Source organism: Rhododendron vialii, chromosome 6a (genome assembly GCF_030253575.1).
Source record: "Rhododendron vialii isolate Sample 1 chromosome 6a, ASM3025357v1".
In the NCBI taxonomy this organism is placed as follows: Eukaryota; Viridiplantae; Streptophyta; class Magnoliopsida; order Ericales; family Ericaceae; genus Rhododendron; species Rhododendron vialii.
Genome location: NC_080562.1, coordinates 39,340,958 through 39,359,786, shown reverse-complemented (window position 1 = coordinate 39,359,786; position 18,829 = coordinate 39,340,958). Strand labels below are relative to the sequence as shown.

The following is an 18,829-nucleotide window of genomic DNA, read 5'->3' as shown; positions in this document are numbered from 1 at the left end:
CTGTCCCCAGCGAGTATATTTGTTCAAAAAAGCACTCAAGCTTTTTGGACACTTGTCCAAAGTCATTTATTTGTGCAGACAAAATGGGTGCTCGAATATATATTATTGGTATTTGAATTTTATTTCTAACATGTTCGTTTCAATAAAATTGTATGTAGCGGCAACATGAGTGCACTCTTTTTTTCTAACAGCAATAAAGAATCTAATTTTTTTTTTATTAGCAACCGGAATTTTTGTTGATCGAGAAAAAGGTACAACGATTAAAACAACAAGCGCACAAAGCATCACAACGATGAAACTACATTTTAACCATGTTCGCACCTTTTCACTCTGCTGCAAATAGCACCACCTTAGATCTGGATGGAACAGACCCGAAAAGCTAGAAGCTCAAACGAGAGTCTGCTCCTAGAGAGCAACATAGCTTCCCTCTGTTTTTTTCATCAAATACAAGAAGGTCTTGGTCATTTTTGTTTCATTCGTATAGATACTAAAGTGACGTTTATCAGGGATTCGTACTTTTAGCCAATCCACACAAATAAAAATAAAAATAAAAGGTTTCAAGCCCTGTGAACATTTTTCCAAATTTACAAACCTCCGAATTATGCTATACAATGAGGTTTGTATTTATATAAGGGAAGGGAGCCTAATTATGGAAGGAAATCATCCTAATTATGATGAAATCGTAATCAATTACAATCAAAATAAAATCAAGGCAATCATATAATATCGTAATCATACCAACACATGATTATGATATTATATGATTACTTTATTCTAACATCTCCTCTACCAACTTGAGTTTGAAAACGCCTAGAGAAACCAAAAGAAGCCAGGAAATATGGTAACATAATATTGAGAAATATTATGTTAACATCTCCCCTCAAACTCAAGTAGGTCTATCAACTTGAATTTGAAAAAGCCACGAGAAATTAAGAATAACCAAGCCAAAAAGAAATCAGGAGAAGCCAGGAAAGAAAAACGGCCAGGAGCCATGAGCGAGAGAAGCCATGACAGTAGAGATCTGAGGTGAAATCTGAGTGCACAAGCCGATTACATATTACTACGAATGCCCGGTGGTCAGCGACGGAGTTTAGACCGCCCGCTGAGAGCAAAAATTCCACAAGACCTAAATCTTATAGCTCTGATACCATGTTAAATATGAGAGAAGAAATATTTTATTACATTCGATATTAAAACTATACAATGAGGTTTGTATTTATACTAGGAGAGGGAGCTTAACTATGGAAGGAAATCATCCTAATTATAATGAAATCATAATCAATTACAATCAAAATAAAATCAAGGTCTCAAGCTTGCCAGGGATAGGAATAAAGGCCTTTTTGGCTAAATAATCAATTTGGATTATTTTTTTGTCATTGTTCAAAAAATTCGCCATGATACCAGCAACACGAGATGATCCTTGAGTTCTTTATGCTCTGGTACTAAGCCAAGAAATTCGCCTTGACGGATCCACTGAAACCATGCGCTGATTTGGAGAGAATAGGGAGAGATTCGGTCCGACAATTTATAGGGACTGTAAATCTGAGGGACTAAACGAAGAAGGGGTTTGTGAACAGTGAGGTTTAACTGTGGAGACAACCAGCTTCAACGTCGAGATCGCGGTTTCTTCTCCTTTCGGCTGTAATATCCTGAATTTTCTTGTTCTCCCTCTTTCAATGTATACTTTAACATATGTAGGTATGTACTAATATCCGGATGTATCTTTTTCTGATCTTCAGATTGCAGTGGATGACAAGGATTCTATCATGGCTAGCATTCCAGAAGATTTGAGGGAAAAGGGTTCAGAGTTGTTTGATTCACTGATAGATGGGAAGGTACTTTGGAAGGAAGAGATTTTGCTCCTTTGGATGAATAGGGTTAGTAGCTTGAACGTTGTGCGCACTCTGACTTCCTTGACTTGTCAAAACTTGCTCTATTATCCAGCTCCAGTTGCCTTTCATGATAAGTAGATGCAATTTCCATGACATTTAGAAGACAATGATGTTGGGATGGTATGTTAAATGGGAACCCAACAAGCTGAATTCAAAGTGATGATAAGTAGATTCCTGGTTTATTCTGGGGGCCAGTGCGATCTAGGATGGATGCTGGACAAACCACCCTTACTTTTCTTATGTGGCTTACATTCTTCATAATCGCATTGATAGGAAGCCTCTATTAAAGCATGAGAAACATTGTTTCCCTGCGATTTGATATCCATAAAGAAGCCTAGTCTCAGTTTTGGCAGGCATTAGCTTTATCCATTAATTGGCTACACAAAAATGCTACTCCTCCGTTCCATAATGGAGGGCCAAAGCAACTATTCACACCTCTCAAAAAGTCATCTAGATTTTGTGATTTATAATTAATACTACTTTGTATGATATTTTTATAAAACTAAATGAGTTATATCAAACAAAATTCATATTACTTGTGTAAAACATTATAGCTTGAAAAACAGAGATAATTTTGTCTTATTCTTGAATAGTAGTTTGGGTCATCCATTTTGGAATGGAGGGAGTAATATATCAATTTGTTGCAATAATTTCTGTGTGGGTTGGCCAGGGAGGATTGAAAACTCTTCTTGAGTGCATAAAGGATGAGGACCCAGACAAAGTATCAGTTGGTCTAGCATCTTCACTAGATGACAACTGGAGCTGTTGCAGGTAACTGTGTTGCTTCTCTGTGCTTTAGTCATTTTTCTACGTCACTAGATGGTGCGAAACGTTATGTACTGGATATTGATGCTATCTGTGCTTGGAATTTCATTGCTCTATGTACGTGTTGCAACTTGCAAGTAATATACTATCTACAGGGTTTTTTTTTTTTTTTTTGAAAGGCCCCAGGGTTGTCCTTCTCGCTGCCACAGCAGTACTCGAAATATCCAAGTTAAGGCATCTCCACGGACTCTCATGTTATATTACAATCACTGTATCGATTTTGGGATCATACCATACCGTTACTGATCACAAAAGTTAAGTTGAAGAGGAGGTTAATTATATGTCCAGTGCACACCGAAGAAATTAAGTGTAAGATCTAAAAGTGGAGGTTAATTATATGGCCATGCGTGTTTGTGTTCCAATCACACGTGATAGATATTTGTGTCGACGAGCGCGATCCAGATTCTATCTTTATCTGCAACAAATTGTGTTCTTTCAAATAACTCGATCGTAGATCTTTTCCTTCAGTTCTTCAGTTCAGGCCTTGAGGTATAACTAGTAGTTTTTGAGTAAATTGTGTTCTGTTATTCTTTTTTTCCCCTTGTACATGCAATAGAAGAACGTACTTTGACCCTAGCCCATCCCAACTGACCACAATTGATATCAAACTCCTTGCCAATGGATTTGAACCCACAACCTCACAGCCCGAATTGTTGTTACACAACCATTAGACCAACTGTTTTGGTTAGTTCTATTATTGAAATAGTAATTCTCAACAGTGTAGAGCCTATCTTATAACATGCCATCAGAGGCGGACCGAGAGGGGTGCAAGCAGGGGCTCGGGCCCTTGCACACCTTCCAATAGTCTAATTAACTATACTATATTTTCAGGTTAATTCGGAAAAGTTCTATAGGATTGGTCCCTGTTGGTCTTCTGAGTGAATTTTTTTTTTATGAAGTTTGTGTGAAAAAGATCACTAAAATTGCAAGTTATCGACCACTCTTCGGTTGTTGTTATAAAATTAAATACGATTATATATGTGTACACAATCTCGGCTTCTTTTCAGAGCTTGTAAGTAGAAATATTTATTTTATAGACTATATTTTTCGTTATTAGCGTAAAAATACATGTGATTCGGTCCCCGCTTAGTATATATCCTACGTCCGCCACTGATGCCATGAATCATGATCCTTGAGAATTTTTTCGAGGGAGAAGAAATGTGCTCATCACATGCATATACCTAGGCAATCCAGAGAAGATAGAAAAAGAGAACTACTAGAAGCTACGAGCACTTAGTGTGCTGTGTTTTATGGTCACAGATATTGAAACAGAAATACATGTCAAATCTTAATAGTACATGAAACGATTCACTTGTACCAACAGCCTTTAAACTGGTTAAACTCTTTTCCATGGTAATTTCTATATGATAGAATTGGCATACCGGCTTCTGTGCTTGATTCTAACAGCTATGAACTATTTGAACAAGGGGATCATTCAAACACCCTATATATAGAGGCTAATAAAATAGTAGGTACGGCTTATTTCATACCTTGGTCATTAATGCTTTACTGAACTCCACAGGCTGACAGGGAGAGGAATTATAGGGTTAGTCATGAGAAAGGTAATGGTGCAACATTCTCTCAAATAAAAATGAATTGGAAAACAGCCACGATTCAGGTAAGATGAAACCCCGAATTGTTGCAAATTTACAAACCCCGAATTGTGTATCCTGTTTCTGTCTGATTGAATTTCTCCTGAGCTCATGCAAATACAAAAATGAATTGGAAAACCAATCTAAGCTGTAGACATGTTACAAAGCCGGCTTGGCATCGGCCGGAAATTCCGCCACCGCTGAGTGGGATGTCTAAAAGAATACCCATTGTTGTGTTAGCCTATGGAGAGCAGAGAATCACTATGCTTCTTTGGCTTGAAAACCACCAACTTGAACGTATTCGACTAATAAGATATATTGTTGAATATACTACAGAATGCTCACTTGGGGATTCTAACTAATAGAAAATTGTTTTGTAAAAATAAAATGATATATTTGGTTCAAGCTGCTTGTTTTCTGTGGGTAAATTTTATGAATTAGACAGGTGAAAACAATGTTCCATATGCCAAAGATTTACGCAAATGTGAATGTCACTAGGTGAAGTTTGAATTGATTATTATTATTATTATTATTATTGTTATTATTATTTTGAACGGTGATTGATTTGATTATGTTGACACTTACTCAATATTGATGGTTGTTACAGGTATGCAATAGAGCTCAAATGTCAAGGCAAAGAGGACCGTAAAGGTTATCATCTAATCTTTGGAAAAAGCACATGTAAGAAGTTCTTTGGTCTGCATGTGATTGTTAATACCCTATTACACTTCGTTGGCATTCGGAATGTGATTGCTAACACGTGTAAGTGTTTGTACGTGGAAGCGTAGTGGAAAAATTATTGGTGCCCTTGGAACACCGCTATATGGTACCCTGAAACCCTTTTCACCATAGATCTATGTGGGGCCTTATACAATGTAAATCCAACCCGGTGTACATCAGTGGTGAAAAAGAGTGATGGGGCACCACGTAGCTGAGGTTGGAATAAATCATCTGTGATGATTTAGTAGGTTTGACACTGTCAAATTAAGTACTTCTCCTCTTGTCACCTAAATTGAAAACCTGTTGGATTGTTACTGTACATTACAATATCTGTCAAAGCTGCTCCATGAGTTTTTTCTACAGAAGAAATCATCTGCAGCCAGTTTTGGTTTGACACTGTCAAATTGGAGTTCCTCTGAACACCTGAATTGAAAACCAGTTACACAAGAACTGTCAAAAGCTGCTCTATGAGTCTTGCCACAGATCCTCTGAAATTAGCACCACACAAGAACTGTCAATAGGGCTGCTTTTTTTCTTGCAAGTCATTTGTGGCGGGTTGCCCCAGTGGTACGGACGAGTGTCAGACTTAGGAAGTAATCCTTATAGTCTGGAATTCGATTTTTCACCGGGTGAGTACTCTGGTATTTAAGTAGGGGCTGCGGCTAGTGTGCTGTAGCTAGTTCTCCCCGAAGTTTAGGTTGTGCAGTCGCGTCTATTTAGTGGCTTGACTAAAGAGCTGTTCCTCAGTTAAAAAAAAAAAAATGTCACTTGTGGCGGGTATTTCCTTTGTTCTTTTCACCGTTCTCTTTGCCACTACCCTCATGTATTCTGGAATTTTGTTAGCAAAAAACCAGAGGACGCAAACATTTTTAAATAGATCATGCATATACACTTTTATAGGGCCCATTTCGAGTTCCACCAATATGATCCAAACACCTCATTTTCTTAAAATAATTTATTAAGAACTCCGGTAAAAAATTAACTCAATGGGATATCGGTAAGGGCTTTTTTAGAAATCGTAGAACGAATTTCGCCTTACGATTCCTAAAAAAATTCTTATCGATCTCTGATAAAGCTGATCTTTTACAAAGACCATTAAAAAATACTTAAAAGTTAATGAACGATTCAGATCATCTTTGTGAGATCCTAGATGGGTCTCACAAAAATATATGTGCAAAATAATCTGTGCAAGTAGCATGGCGCGTTAGTGCTATTCAAGATCAAAGTGATCCCTCTCAATTGCGAAATCGTCCAATATAAATAAATTTTAATTGTTTATAAAGTTGTAATCCCAAAGGTATAAAAAACAACGGTCTTGCTATTGTCATCCCAATGGGCTGACAATAAACACACTAAAAGACAAGAAAAACACATATTTTTGTGTACTTTATATACTCTTTAATACAAATTCACACACACATTATTGTTAGCCCATTGGGCTGATTTTAGAATTTTTCAAAAAACAAATTTACTCCAAGCAATCCACTAGAATTGCTTCATTTGGAACTTATTCTTATTTTCTTTTAGTGCAACGGAAATTTGTAACTTATTCAAACACTAGAGTTTGCTTGTGTCCGAAGGCACGATGCACAGCGCAACGCATTTTGAACATAATTAAAATGAATTGCAAAACGAAATTGATTTATACGGGAAGATTTTTTTCTTAAACGAAAAAGATACAGGTATCGACCCAACTGTAGGGAAATCGTACCGACGGCCGCGCCGGGTTGTCTACAGCCACCGGACGGTCGATTTGAGCCGTCCAAAAATTCTAGAAAAAAAAACCAAGGGGGCCTTCGCGTGAATCAACGGTATCTGATGTGTGTAGAGTGTTTGATCTAAACACCATATTTTTCATGTATACATGTATATACACGAAAAATAGGGTGTTTTAGATCAAACACCTTATACACATCGGATGCCTTTGATTCTCACGTAAGCTCCCTCGATTTTTTTTTATAGAATTTTTGGACGGCTCGGATCAGCCGTCTGGTGGTCGGAGACGGCCCGGCGCGGTCGTCGGTACGATTTCCCTACGAGTTTCGTCTGTACTTATAGCATTACTCTTTCTTAAATTAGGTTAGGATCAAACAGATTTTTTTCTTACCCTTTTGTTTAGTTTACAAAAAATACACACACCAAAAAAATTGAAATTGATCAACCGATAAACAAAAATATTTCTTACCCTTTTGTTTAGTTTACGATTTGCTTTGTCACTAATTTTATACATGAAATTTTATTACTTTCTATCTTTCCATAACAAAAGAGAGTTGGGATAGAAAAATTTAGGGAAAATTTAGCCTTACTTTGGAGAGAGAGATTGCTAAAATTTCAAAAATGATTTCCCTTTCTTATTTCAAAATCGGGCTCTTTTTTTTGGCAATAAAATTTTATTGCTTTCTATCTTTCTATAACAAAAGAGAGTTGGAATATAAAATGTTAGAGAAGATTGAAAATATGATTTTGTAGCCCTAGGACTCTTCTTAGCCGAATGATTTATGAGGGATAAGTTTGGGCCGTTAGAGTTATGTATATAAAATTCAAATATTGAGTTGTTTTATTATATAGATTACTAAGAGCATCCACAATGGAATAAATAAAACAAAAAATTGTTAAAGTTAGCAATGTTGGATCAAAAAAATGCTCACATTGAAATAACCAAACTTAGCAACCTTTTAACAACTCATTAAATTTTGGCTCTTCAATAATCAAAACTAGCAATATTTTGTCAATAACTAAATTTTATCTCTCAATCAAGTACACCAACATTACGCAAAAACATTCTCTCTCTCAACAATGTTTTCAAAAAAAAAAAAATTTTAAATGTGTAACTTTTAGATTTTTTTTCCAGAAATTTTTTTTTACAAAAAACAATTTTTTCAAAAATTTTAAAAACTGTAAGTATATAAAGTGTGTTTTTCAAAAAACTGTTTTTGAAATTTCGAAACTCTTTTATAGAAAACCATTTTTTACACAAAATCTGTTTTTAAAAAATTGTATTTATACTTTTTAAAATTTCAAAATTATTTTTGTGAATACAATTCTTTCAAAATTTCTCAAAATTGTATTTATAGTTTTTAAGTGAACAAAGTGTGTGTTTTTTGAAAAACTATTTTTTGTTTCATAAAACTATTTTTTTTGAACTATTTCTAATATAAACTATTTTATTTTCTTCAAAAATCATTTTTTCAAAAAATATGCGTGAAATGAAGGGAAAAAGTTTGGAGGGCCCATTAGTTTTGATTATGGGTAAAAAATAACCGATGTGAGAATTGACATTGTTAACTTTAACAACCTTTAAATAGATAATCAAAATCTGATGTGACATGTTTAGATTATTTACATTTACTTATTCCACTGCTGATGTTCTAAGAGTCACTGCGAGAAGCTCCTGTTTTTTTTCAAGGCAAAACAATCTCACTGGACAGTCAAAGAAATTAAGAAATCGGCATTTCAAAAAATTTAAATTTCATGTGTTTTTTTTCTTTTTATTTTGGATTATGGGTTGGAACTTGGAGTCCAACATCATACTTGAAGGAAAAAAAATCACATCCACGACAATTCCTTTCAATCCCCACGCCCACGCCCACACCCATAGGGTTGACAATGAGGCGGGTAGGGGTGGATATCACTATCCCTATCCCCGATCCCCGAATCCAAATCAATCTCCATCCCCTCTCCGATTCCCACCGGGGAATTATTTTTATCCTCCATCCCCTCCCCAAACGGGGAACGGGAATCCCCGTGGGGAATCGGGGATCCAACTGGAATCACAGGCAAAACCAGTATTCTTAATCTGGTATCCCTCCTACAGCAAAACGTTAAGAACAAACAACACATGCAGAGCTCTTTAAAGCTTCGTTTCTTAGTCTCTCAACACGACGCTATTTCATGAGTTTTCGACGTGAACAATATTTATCAAATGTGAACAATATTTATCTGACTAGAACTATCGATTTGAGCTCTTCTTTCTACTAATCTTCTATCCGTGGTAAGTAAATTCAATTACTTCTATGTTAATTGACAGTGAGATTTAGTTTCTTTTTTTCTTTCTCACTTATGTATATATAGTGCTCCTATATAATTTTCATTTATGTATATCACTTATTTATTTATTTTATATATATATATATATATATATATATATATATATACACACACAAACGGGGCGGGGGCGGGGCGCATACCCATCCCCTACCCGTTCCCCATTTTTATTAAAAAATTATCCTCATCCTTGAAAAATCTCCGAAAAATCCCCGAATCCCAAACCATTTGGAGTTGGGAATGAGACGGAGCGGGGTGGGGTGAAGCGGCCGGGATTGCCATCTCTACACATCCACCCCCCCTCTCTCTCTCTCAATCAATAAAAAGAACAAAACTGGTCCCACTCACTTTAATTCCTTTCAATACCCGTGCCGCCCCCCGGCCTCCCTCCCTCTCTCTCAAAAAACAAAAATGCTACTTGCACAACCGTTGTGTTGGTTGTGTATGTAATTCTGACCGTCCAGATGTATTTGAACGGTCTAGATTTTATAAAAACTCTTCAAAGGAAAAGATTAATTTTTATGGGAAAGAGTTTGAACGAATCCTGACCATTTATTACAACAATGGACGGTTAGAGATTGATTATGTGTTGTGTTTTACACAATCGTTATGTGTGTAGCGCTTTTGCTCAAAAAAATCCCACTCACTTTAATTCCTTCCAATCCCCACACCTCTCGCCGCCGCCCCCCCTCTCAATCAATAAAAAGAACAAAACTGGTCCCACTCACTTTAATTCCTTTAAAGAACAAAACTGGTCCCACTCACTTTAATTCCTTTCAATACCCGCGCCGCCCCCCGGCCTCCCTCCCTCTCTCAAAAAAATCCCACTCACTTTAATTCCTTCCAATCCCCACACCCCCTGCCGCCCTCCCTCCCTCCCTCAATTAAAAAGAACAAAACCGGTCCTGATACTCCTAAATAGTCAATTGAAAATAAAGTTTTTTTTTTTTATCAAATTAATTGATATGGTTGTAAAGAGTAATTGCAGTTAGGGGGTATTCGGACAAATAAGTCAAAATGGCTTATTTTTTGTCCTTATTCAAATTTTTTTCGTATCACTTGGCTTATTGTCATTTTTTTGAGGATTATTGCATCCTCACGACAAGAGAAATCTAAAAAGTAAAAAATTTTGACCAAAATCCAATTTTTTTTGAATAAAGACGAAAGTAAATCAATAAGCCAATTTTTTCGTCTTTATTCAAAAAAAATTGGATTTCGGTCAAATTGTTTTACTTTTTAGATTCCTCTTATCGTGAGGATGTAATAATCCCCAAAAAAATGACAATAAGCCAAGTGATACGAAAAAAATTTGAATAAGGACAAAAAATAAGTTACTGTGGCTTATTTGGCCGAACACCCCCTAGATCGAGATAATTTTTTGGGTTCCTATATAAAATCACTCATTTATAATTGCACTAGGTGTAATATGGACAATTGAGCCATTAATCCTTATCAAGCGGTACTCAAAAGAGAAATGTTAAGTGCAAAGAAAATAGACAAAGAAATGACCCTTAAAGTGTACATGAACGGTCTAGATTCACTGTGCAATGAATCTAGGCCGTTCATGTACACTTTAAGGGTCTTTTCTTCGCCAATTTTTTTTATCCCTAACACTCCTCGATATGAGGGACTATACTCCCAAATAGGGCTGCAAACGAGCCGAGCCGAGCTGAGTTTTAGAGTGTTCGAGCTCGGCTCGCCAAAAATTTAGTTGGTTCGAACTCGGCTCGAACTCGTGACGAGCTGCAGAACTCGAGCTCGAGCTCGGCTCGCTCGACTCGTTTATGAAAATATATATATATATATTTTCATAAACGAGTCGAGCGAGCCGAACTCGAGCTCTGTAAGTAAAATATGTTTCATAAACGAGCCGAGCGAGCCGAGCTCGAGCTCTTTAAGTAAAATATATATATATATATATATTTTTTGTTTCATAAACGAGTCGAGCGAGCCGAGCTCGAGCTCTGTAAGTAAAATATGTTTCATAAACGAGCCGAGCGAGCCGAGCTCGAGCTCTGTAAGTAGAAATAAATAGATATATATATTATATATATATATATATATATATATATAATATAGTTGGGCTCGCGAGCCAATTCAAGCCGAGTTTCGACTAGTTCGAGCTCGGCTCGTTTATGAAACAAGCCGAACATTTTAGCTCGAGCTCGTTCGTTTGTGTCTCGAACCGAGCCGAGCCGAGCTTCGAGCCGCTCGCGAGCGGCTCGGATCGTTTGCACCCCTACTCCCAAATAATCCCCTCACTACTATTTCCCTCACTAATAAATCTATTCGCCACAATTCCATCTAATCCAATCCCTCATATCAAACAGAGCATAAAAGACATTTGTAGTACAGTATAAAATTAATTTGGGGTTCCATGTCCCGGTACCCAAGCATAGGATGAAAGAAGTTAATGAGGGAGAAATTTGTTCTACCGAGACCAAAATCCCCTTGTACTTTTCTCTTCTCTCTCCTCCATTTACTTGGCCATTTCACCTCCAACGATTTCTCCTAAAAATAAAAAATAAAAATACTTGTCAGTACTGTACTGTAAACCTGGAAGAGACGAAAAAAGATGGAATAAAGGGAATCCAGTAGGCCAAGCTGTCCTACAAGGGTGTATTGCGGCCGATTCGATTATTTGTTTCACCAATGAATGAGTAATAGACGGTTCTAATCAATAAGAGATCGGATTAAATTCGAATCGTCTGCACCAAAATAGACGGCCAAATCGGCCGCACTATAATCTATACAGTACAAGATTTCCAAGTCTGGACAAAGGTTGGTGGTGTAGCTGAATTTAGAATTAAAACACGTACATCCTTGGCTGGAGAATTATATTAAAACACGTACACTCTAGTGTGTGTATCGAGCCCACCACTCATTTGAGTGTGTGTATGTGTTTGGGTGTGGTACTAGCACCATTGTTTAATTTGCAAGAATGCCATTCCCAACAGAATCTAGTCGTCTATAAATAGCAAGCAATGTTGCTCTTTATTCTACACCATTAGTGAGAGGGTGGAAAGGATTGGAGACTGTTGATCTTCTCTTATTCCTTTCAATTCCCATTTTCTGTTTCATATATTCCTCTTCTCTGAATATTCCTTCCCGTTTCACAGCCACCCAACAAAGAAAAATGGAGTTCTCTGCCATCCCAACTGTTTTATTAACCTCGTCAAGTAAGGCACCGCTACCCGTTCAAGTCACACAATGTCGTCCTGAATCAGTTTTTCATTCTAGTGTTTGGGGAGATCATTTCCTTGCCTACGCTTTTGCTGACATGGTAAAATTAATTGTATTATTTTTCTTTAAACGAATATCTTTTTTTCGATCAGATTTAAATGAAAATTAATCATGCATTATGTATTAGTATATACTCTCCACATCATTCCAGCCTTGTAATAGTGTAAATTAATTTTAATTCACATTTGGTCTGTTACTTCAATGGCGAAATAGAGAACGGTGGAAAGGGAATACTAATGACTTTTGTTATTGGACCAATAATTTAGGACTTCTTTTTGTTTTGATCAAAGCAAATTGGGTTATCGAAAGTAATTGATTTTCACATTCCTTTTTTTATAACCACATTCTCTTTCAATAGCCAAATAGCTATTGTGAATATTCACTCTTTCATGCTTGAAATGACAATATTATAAATTCACATCACCAAAAGACAAAAAAAAGAAAGAGAGGAAGTGGCTATAAAAAAAAAAAAGTTGTGAAAATCACTACCCTATTGACATTGACAAAACTAGAAAAGCCTAACATGGCAGATGAGTAATACATATACTCCGTAAGAAATAAACCACTATTCAAGCTCAACTAGATTAAAATTTGTGTGTGATGGGCTCGCCCGGTTGGGAAAATGATTTTGATTGCGTTCAATTTTAAAGGCCAAGCTTGGAAAAGCAAGTATTCTATTTCTAGGTTACATAGTTTTCGTTTTAATTTCGGTTCTCACACGGTCACACCTATCCAAGATGCGAATGTACTTTCTTGAGGAAATAAAAATAAATTTTAATTTAAAAAAAGAAGAAATAAAGTTATACTAAGTAACAGAATAAGTATATTTTTGTTAGACGAATCAATACAATTCCAAACCATCAACAAATGTATTCATAAAAGTTGAACTCACAATCTCATTATACCTAAGTGTAATTACGCAACCGTTAAACCAACAATTTTAATGTTCTAGTCCACATAATAATGTTAATACATATTTGTTTGTTTTGTTTTTTATAAATTTTTTGGCAGGAAGTGAATATCAACACGAAGCAAAATCACCAACAGCTTAAAGAAAATGTGAGAAAGCAGCTAGTGGGAGCAAAGGGTAAATGTTCACAACAGCTAGACCTTATTGATGCGATCCAGCGCCTTGGCGTGGCTTACCATTTCGAAACAGAGATTGAGCAAGGATTACATCAAATATATGAAACCTATCATCAAAGTGGTCACAAAAATATCAACAATGATGAGGATCTTTATATTACTGCTCTCTCTTTTCGATTACTGAGACAACACGGATATCGTGTCTCTTGTGGTAATTCACCTTTGTCTCTTGTACAGTTAAGGAAAGTGATTTTTTTTAACGGCAACGGAAAATTACATTGTTATTAAAGATAAGCAATGAAATCGAGAATGATCAATAGAAAAAAGAGAGAGAGCTTTAGAGAATGCGTATATATTGTTTAAGTGTTGTTATCGCTAGAACTCAATTTACCCTTAAGCCTCAGTTTTTTATCATAAGCAACAAGAAGAGAAACAAATAAATGTCATTGCAATTACGGAAACACATTTCCATCTGTAGTACTTTCTCCGTCTCTTTTTAAGTATTTTGTTTCGTAATTTCAACTTATTGAAAAGACATCATCATTTACACATTTCACATCAACCTTTACCTCTACTTTCCCTCCTTACCCTCTATGGAAATATCATTATTACATTTTTACTCACTAACTTTTCAAAATGTAATATACTTTTAGGAGCAAAATGAAAAATTCACAAACTTTTACCCACTAATTTTACAAAATAGATATTTATTAAGGGACAGCTCAAAATGAAATACTGAACCCTAAAAAAGGGACGGAGGGAGTACATTTTTATTCCCCATACACTTTTTCGCGAGGGCTTTGTCTATGTTCATTTATATAATTACTCTTCATATCGATAAAGTGTAATAAATAATATCATACCGGTATACGCAGCGCAAAAATGATCGAACTAACCTCTGGCCATTGTTGTTCAAGTTGAACACCGAATACGCACATATTAGATTTAAACCTATGCATGACTTGAGTTGCCTTGATTGATGGATACCATAAGCTACATATCTATGCTAGATTAGGGACCTATATTAGAGACCTTCTAGTTTCTTTCCATCAAAGAAACCAATTAATTAAACTAGTTAAACTAGTACAATAATGAAAGTGGGAAAGCCAAGAGGTTCTTGAAACCACAACTATATCTATAATAAAAGTGGGCATTTCCATTAATCACAATATGACCAAGTGGGCCCTTTAAAATATTTATTACAGAAAGATGTATCAAAAAGTAGGTCACAGTACGCAAAAAAAAAAAAAAAAGGAGCATATACATGACGATAAAAGGAGAGCTTGGAAATCATATATTCTGGGAATACATATCCAAAATGTTGGAGTATCTTTTTATGGAAACATGAAAACGTATATTACTTAGTTTCTTTGCTTGTGAATTTTTTTTTTCCGGCAAAATAAAGATTTTATTAAAGCTCTTTTTGACTACTACTAAATACCGATAGTTGCATGGGTCATATTAATTGCATAGGATATAAATAACTGTATCGTCCATTAAAATAGACACCGGTAATACTGTATTATATTTCCTCTCTAGTTTGGGAAAAATATTTGCTTTTATGACTACTTTCATGAAAGTTTCTGAAGATGGAACTACTAATCCTTGTTACAATTGCTGATAATTTTCATATTTCTAATATATTATTTTTCAATTGATCATGTTTTTGAATGGTTTACGCAGATGTATTCAACAAATTCAAGGACAATGAAGGAAAATTTAAGAAATCGTTGATTGATGATGTGAGAGGATTATTGAGTTTGTACCAAGCTACATTTCTGAGTGTACGTCAAGAAGACATACTAGATGAAGCAATGGAATTTACCACCACTCACCTCAATTCTGCACTACCGAACTTGAGTAATAATCCAATTGCGACACAAGTAGTTCATGCTCTATATCAGCCCATCCACAAGGGCTTGACAAGGCTCGAGTCAAGGCTTTTTATTTCCTTCTATCAAAAAGATGATTCCCACAATAAAGTTCTATTGGATTTTGCAAAATTGGATTTCAACTTATTGCAGAAATTGCACCAGAAGGAGTTAAGCGAAATCACAAGGTGGGTATAATACTACTTGTTTAATAAGCCTCTCTAGAAACTCTTCTTTTTGGCATTTAAAAAAAAATGCTACATTATTATTTCATTTTCATAAGGAAACTCATAATTTATGAAAGAAAAAATGCAATTTTACAATATCATTCCACCCACTACCCCTCTCAATTCCGGATTCCCCGTATTGAACCAACGCAACTACAATATCGGAAACCAGGCCATTGTTGCCAACTGGTAATCCTCACACACGTAAGTTGTCGATTGATTAAAAGAAAACTCATATTGTACATAAATTAATTCATTCGGTTCTCTAGTTGAGATGAATGGAAAAAAAAGAAAGAAAGAAAATTTGCCTAAAAGAAGAAGAAGAAAATACAAGTAAAATTGAAAAGAAATTGTTTCATAGACATCCCATACAGGGCATTAATACGTTGGACCTTATATTTTTCATGGTACAATTTTTGGTTTAGGTGGTGGAAAGCTTTGGACGTTGCCGGGAAACTACCTTTTGCAAGGGACAGATTGGTGGAGATGTACTTTTGGATATTGGCAGTGTATGAGCCCCATTATATTATTCCTATAAGAAATCTAACCAAAGTGATGTGCTTGACTTCCATTATTGATGACATGTACGATGCTAGCAATGCTACCATCGAAGAGCTTGTGCTCTTCAATGATGCAATCCAAAGGTAAAATTTTGTACACCCTCTCTCTCAGTGATCTTAATTTTGATTTGACCCGTTATAATAATCTATTTTTCTTTTTGTGAATATGGTAAGAAACTTTTATTGTTATAAAAAGCATATCACTACATCAAAGAAGTTGATTATTGTTTCACAAGGGATCCAATAACCAATCAAGAAGTTTAACTTCCCAAGTATGAATACTAGAACCTCACAAACCTAGAATTGCCAAAGTGCGTGCAACTACATTCGCTAATCTACGAATATAAAAAAATTACAAACCCTTAACTGTTCAATTTTGCGGCGAATGTCTTCGATGACAACAAGATTTGAAATCTTGAGTTCGTGATGGAATTCACAGCTAAAAATGGATCCACTTTCTTATAAATGCAGGAAAAAACTATCTTTTATAGTACTTCAAATTACACAATACAACTCTAAAATTTTTTTTGAGCATATTTATATGAAAATTGGACTGCAAAAATCATTTCGCAAAAGCAAAAGGGGAAATAGTAACTTCTTTAAATGCTCAAGACATGGAAGAAACTGTTTGATTTCTGAAGGATCATATATCGAAGATACATACGCAATCTAAGACCAATGCAAGGACGTGAATTGTAGAAAAGCTAAGTTTGAGGTACCTTTGGGGCTACTAGAATCTAAAAGTAGAATGTAATAATGTAATCTAAATTTGGTTCCCATACCTATCGCTATACCCCTAAGTCATTTCCCGTAACCTATTTGATTTTCAGGTGGGAAGTCGGTGCCTTGGATCAACTTCCGGATTATATGAAACTTGTTTATCAAATGGTTTTGGATACTTTCAACATTATTGAGGATGAAATGGCCAAGCAAGAAAGATCATATGGAGTCGAATACGCAAAATCCGCAGTTTGCCTCGAACTGACTTACTTTTTTTTATATTAGTAATAATATTGAAATTTCGCCCAATACTAATTCATTATCCTCAAAATTCTAGTTGAAAGATTTGGTTGGAGTATACTGTAAAGAAGCCAAATGGTATCACGAAGGCTATGTTCCAAGTATGGACGAGCACTGGCCAGTTGCACTATTGAGTTGTGGCTACCAAGCTGTTTCAACCATGTCCTTTACTGGAATGGGAGAGTTGGCGACCAAAGAGGCCTTTGATTGGGTGTCTAGTAATCCTTTGATTGTTCAAGGTTCATCAGTGATTTGCAGACTCATTGATGACGTGGTTGGCCACAAGGTAAGATATACAAATCCAACGTACAAATATCTTTATTCATCATAAATTTTTATGTCTTATGTTTCCCGCATAACCACTAGCTTAGTATCTTGATTTTGATCCACAAGCCACACCATATGATCCAAAATACTTAAGCCCAAGGTACTAATAATATCTTACATGGGATTGTTATAAGCTCAAGATCGATCACCCATGTAGACTTCCATTGCGGGATGTGATATCACAATACTTATAATGACTACTCCTCCCAACATGTGGTATTACATTATAACCTTCTAGTAACAGGTTGCAAATCCATGACATTCGATCCTTCGTGTCCAAATATGCAAAAGTGCTTCCCTAATGAATTCTGATGACACCCGATCATGTCTTGAGATTTGAGATTCCAACCATGCATGTTAAATGGTGTCAATGAATTAGGACACAAAAACAAATTACTACGTAGCTACCTCTTTTCCATGCTAATTAACAGTTTTTGTTGTGAAATTATAGTTTGAGCAAGAAAGAGGTCACATAGCCTCCTCAATTGAATGCTACATGAAACAATACGGTGCAACAGAAGAAGAGGCTATCGTTGAATTCCAGAAACGAGTTACAAATGCATGGAAAGACATGAACTCAGAGTTCCTCCGCCCAACCCCCGTCCCGATGCCTCTCCTCCGGCTACCTCTGAACCTCGCACGAGTTATTTATGTTTTATACAAGGATGGAGATAATTACACTCATTCTGGAACCAAGTTGAAGGGATTTGTGAGCTCAGTACTCGTTGATCCTGTGCCAACTTGAAATCGCTGTCGCAAAATTGAGTCCAAAGATCAAGTAAACAGATCATCATGAAAATACATATGTATGCTTACTATATTTTCTTAAAGAAATAAAAAGAGTCTTCCAAGCGATGGCCTTGTCTTTTATGAAACATGCATGTATTCATCGGAATGCATGTTTTTGTTCTATTTAAAGCTAGGTTAGGGATTCTCGGTAAGATATATCGTGTGCAATGTATTATTTCCATCAAGCAATAAAGTTGTTTTTTGCTGTTATGTGTCCCCAATGAATATATATTTGTTCAGAAAAGCACTCTGACTTTTTGGGCACTTGTCCATAGTCATTTATTTGTGCAGAAAAAATGGGTGCTCGAATTTATATTCTGTGATTTCTTATAATTATTAAAGCAAAAACAGCAAAAAAAAAAAAAGTGAGAAAAAGTATAAAAAGAAGTGAGATGGCCGGCTGAAGCAATTCTGGGGAAAATTGGGGAAGCATTTCTGGGGAAGGTCGGAGATTACTTGGTTGCTCCAATACAGCGACAATTCAAAATACATGTGCTACTTCAACAGTAACATAACGGACAAAAAAAATAATTCAAATAGATTATTTAGCCAAAAAAGCCCTATGTTCCTTTGAACACCTAAACCGAAAATCTGTTAGATTATTAGGGTATCACCAATGACATAACCGAATTT

General features: G+C 35.8%; 1 protein-coding gene across 1 annotated transcript; it reads left to right on the top strand.

The window, feature by feature from the left end:
- The first annotated feature begins 12,074 nt into the window (after positions 1 to 12,074).
- Positions 12,075 to 18,406, top strand: LOC131330902 ((-)-germacrene D synthase-like). The gene is made up of 7 exons (XM_058364653.1): positions 12,075 to 12,356; positions 13,328 to 13,613; positions 15,086 to 15,461; positions 15,926 to 16,144; positions 16,891 to 17,029; positions 17,118 to 17,366; positions 17,859 to 18,406. Exons 1-7 carry the CDS (start codon positions 12,210 to 12,212, stop codon positions 18,150 to 18,152), a joined length of 1,710 nt encoding a protein of 569 aa, XP_058220636.1. The 5' UTR covers positions 12,075 to 12,209; the 3' UTR covers positions 18,153 to 18,406.
- Positions 18,407 to 18,829: the final 423 nt, after the last annotated feature.

Coding starts and splice junctions, on each gene's coding strand:
- LOC131330902 (XM_058364653.1), top strand. CDS start 12,210: ATGGAGTTCTCTGCCATCCCAACTGTTTTATTAACCTCGTCAAGTAAG. Junction 15,462..15,925: donor GAGTTAAGCGAAATCACAAG/GTGGGTATAATA, acceptor TTTTTGGTTTAG/GTGGTGGAAAGCTTTGGACG. Junction 17,030..17,117: donor TCGAATACGCAAAATCCGCA/GTTTGCCTCGAA, acceptor TCAAAATTCTAG/TTGAAAGATTTGGTTGGAGT.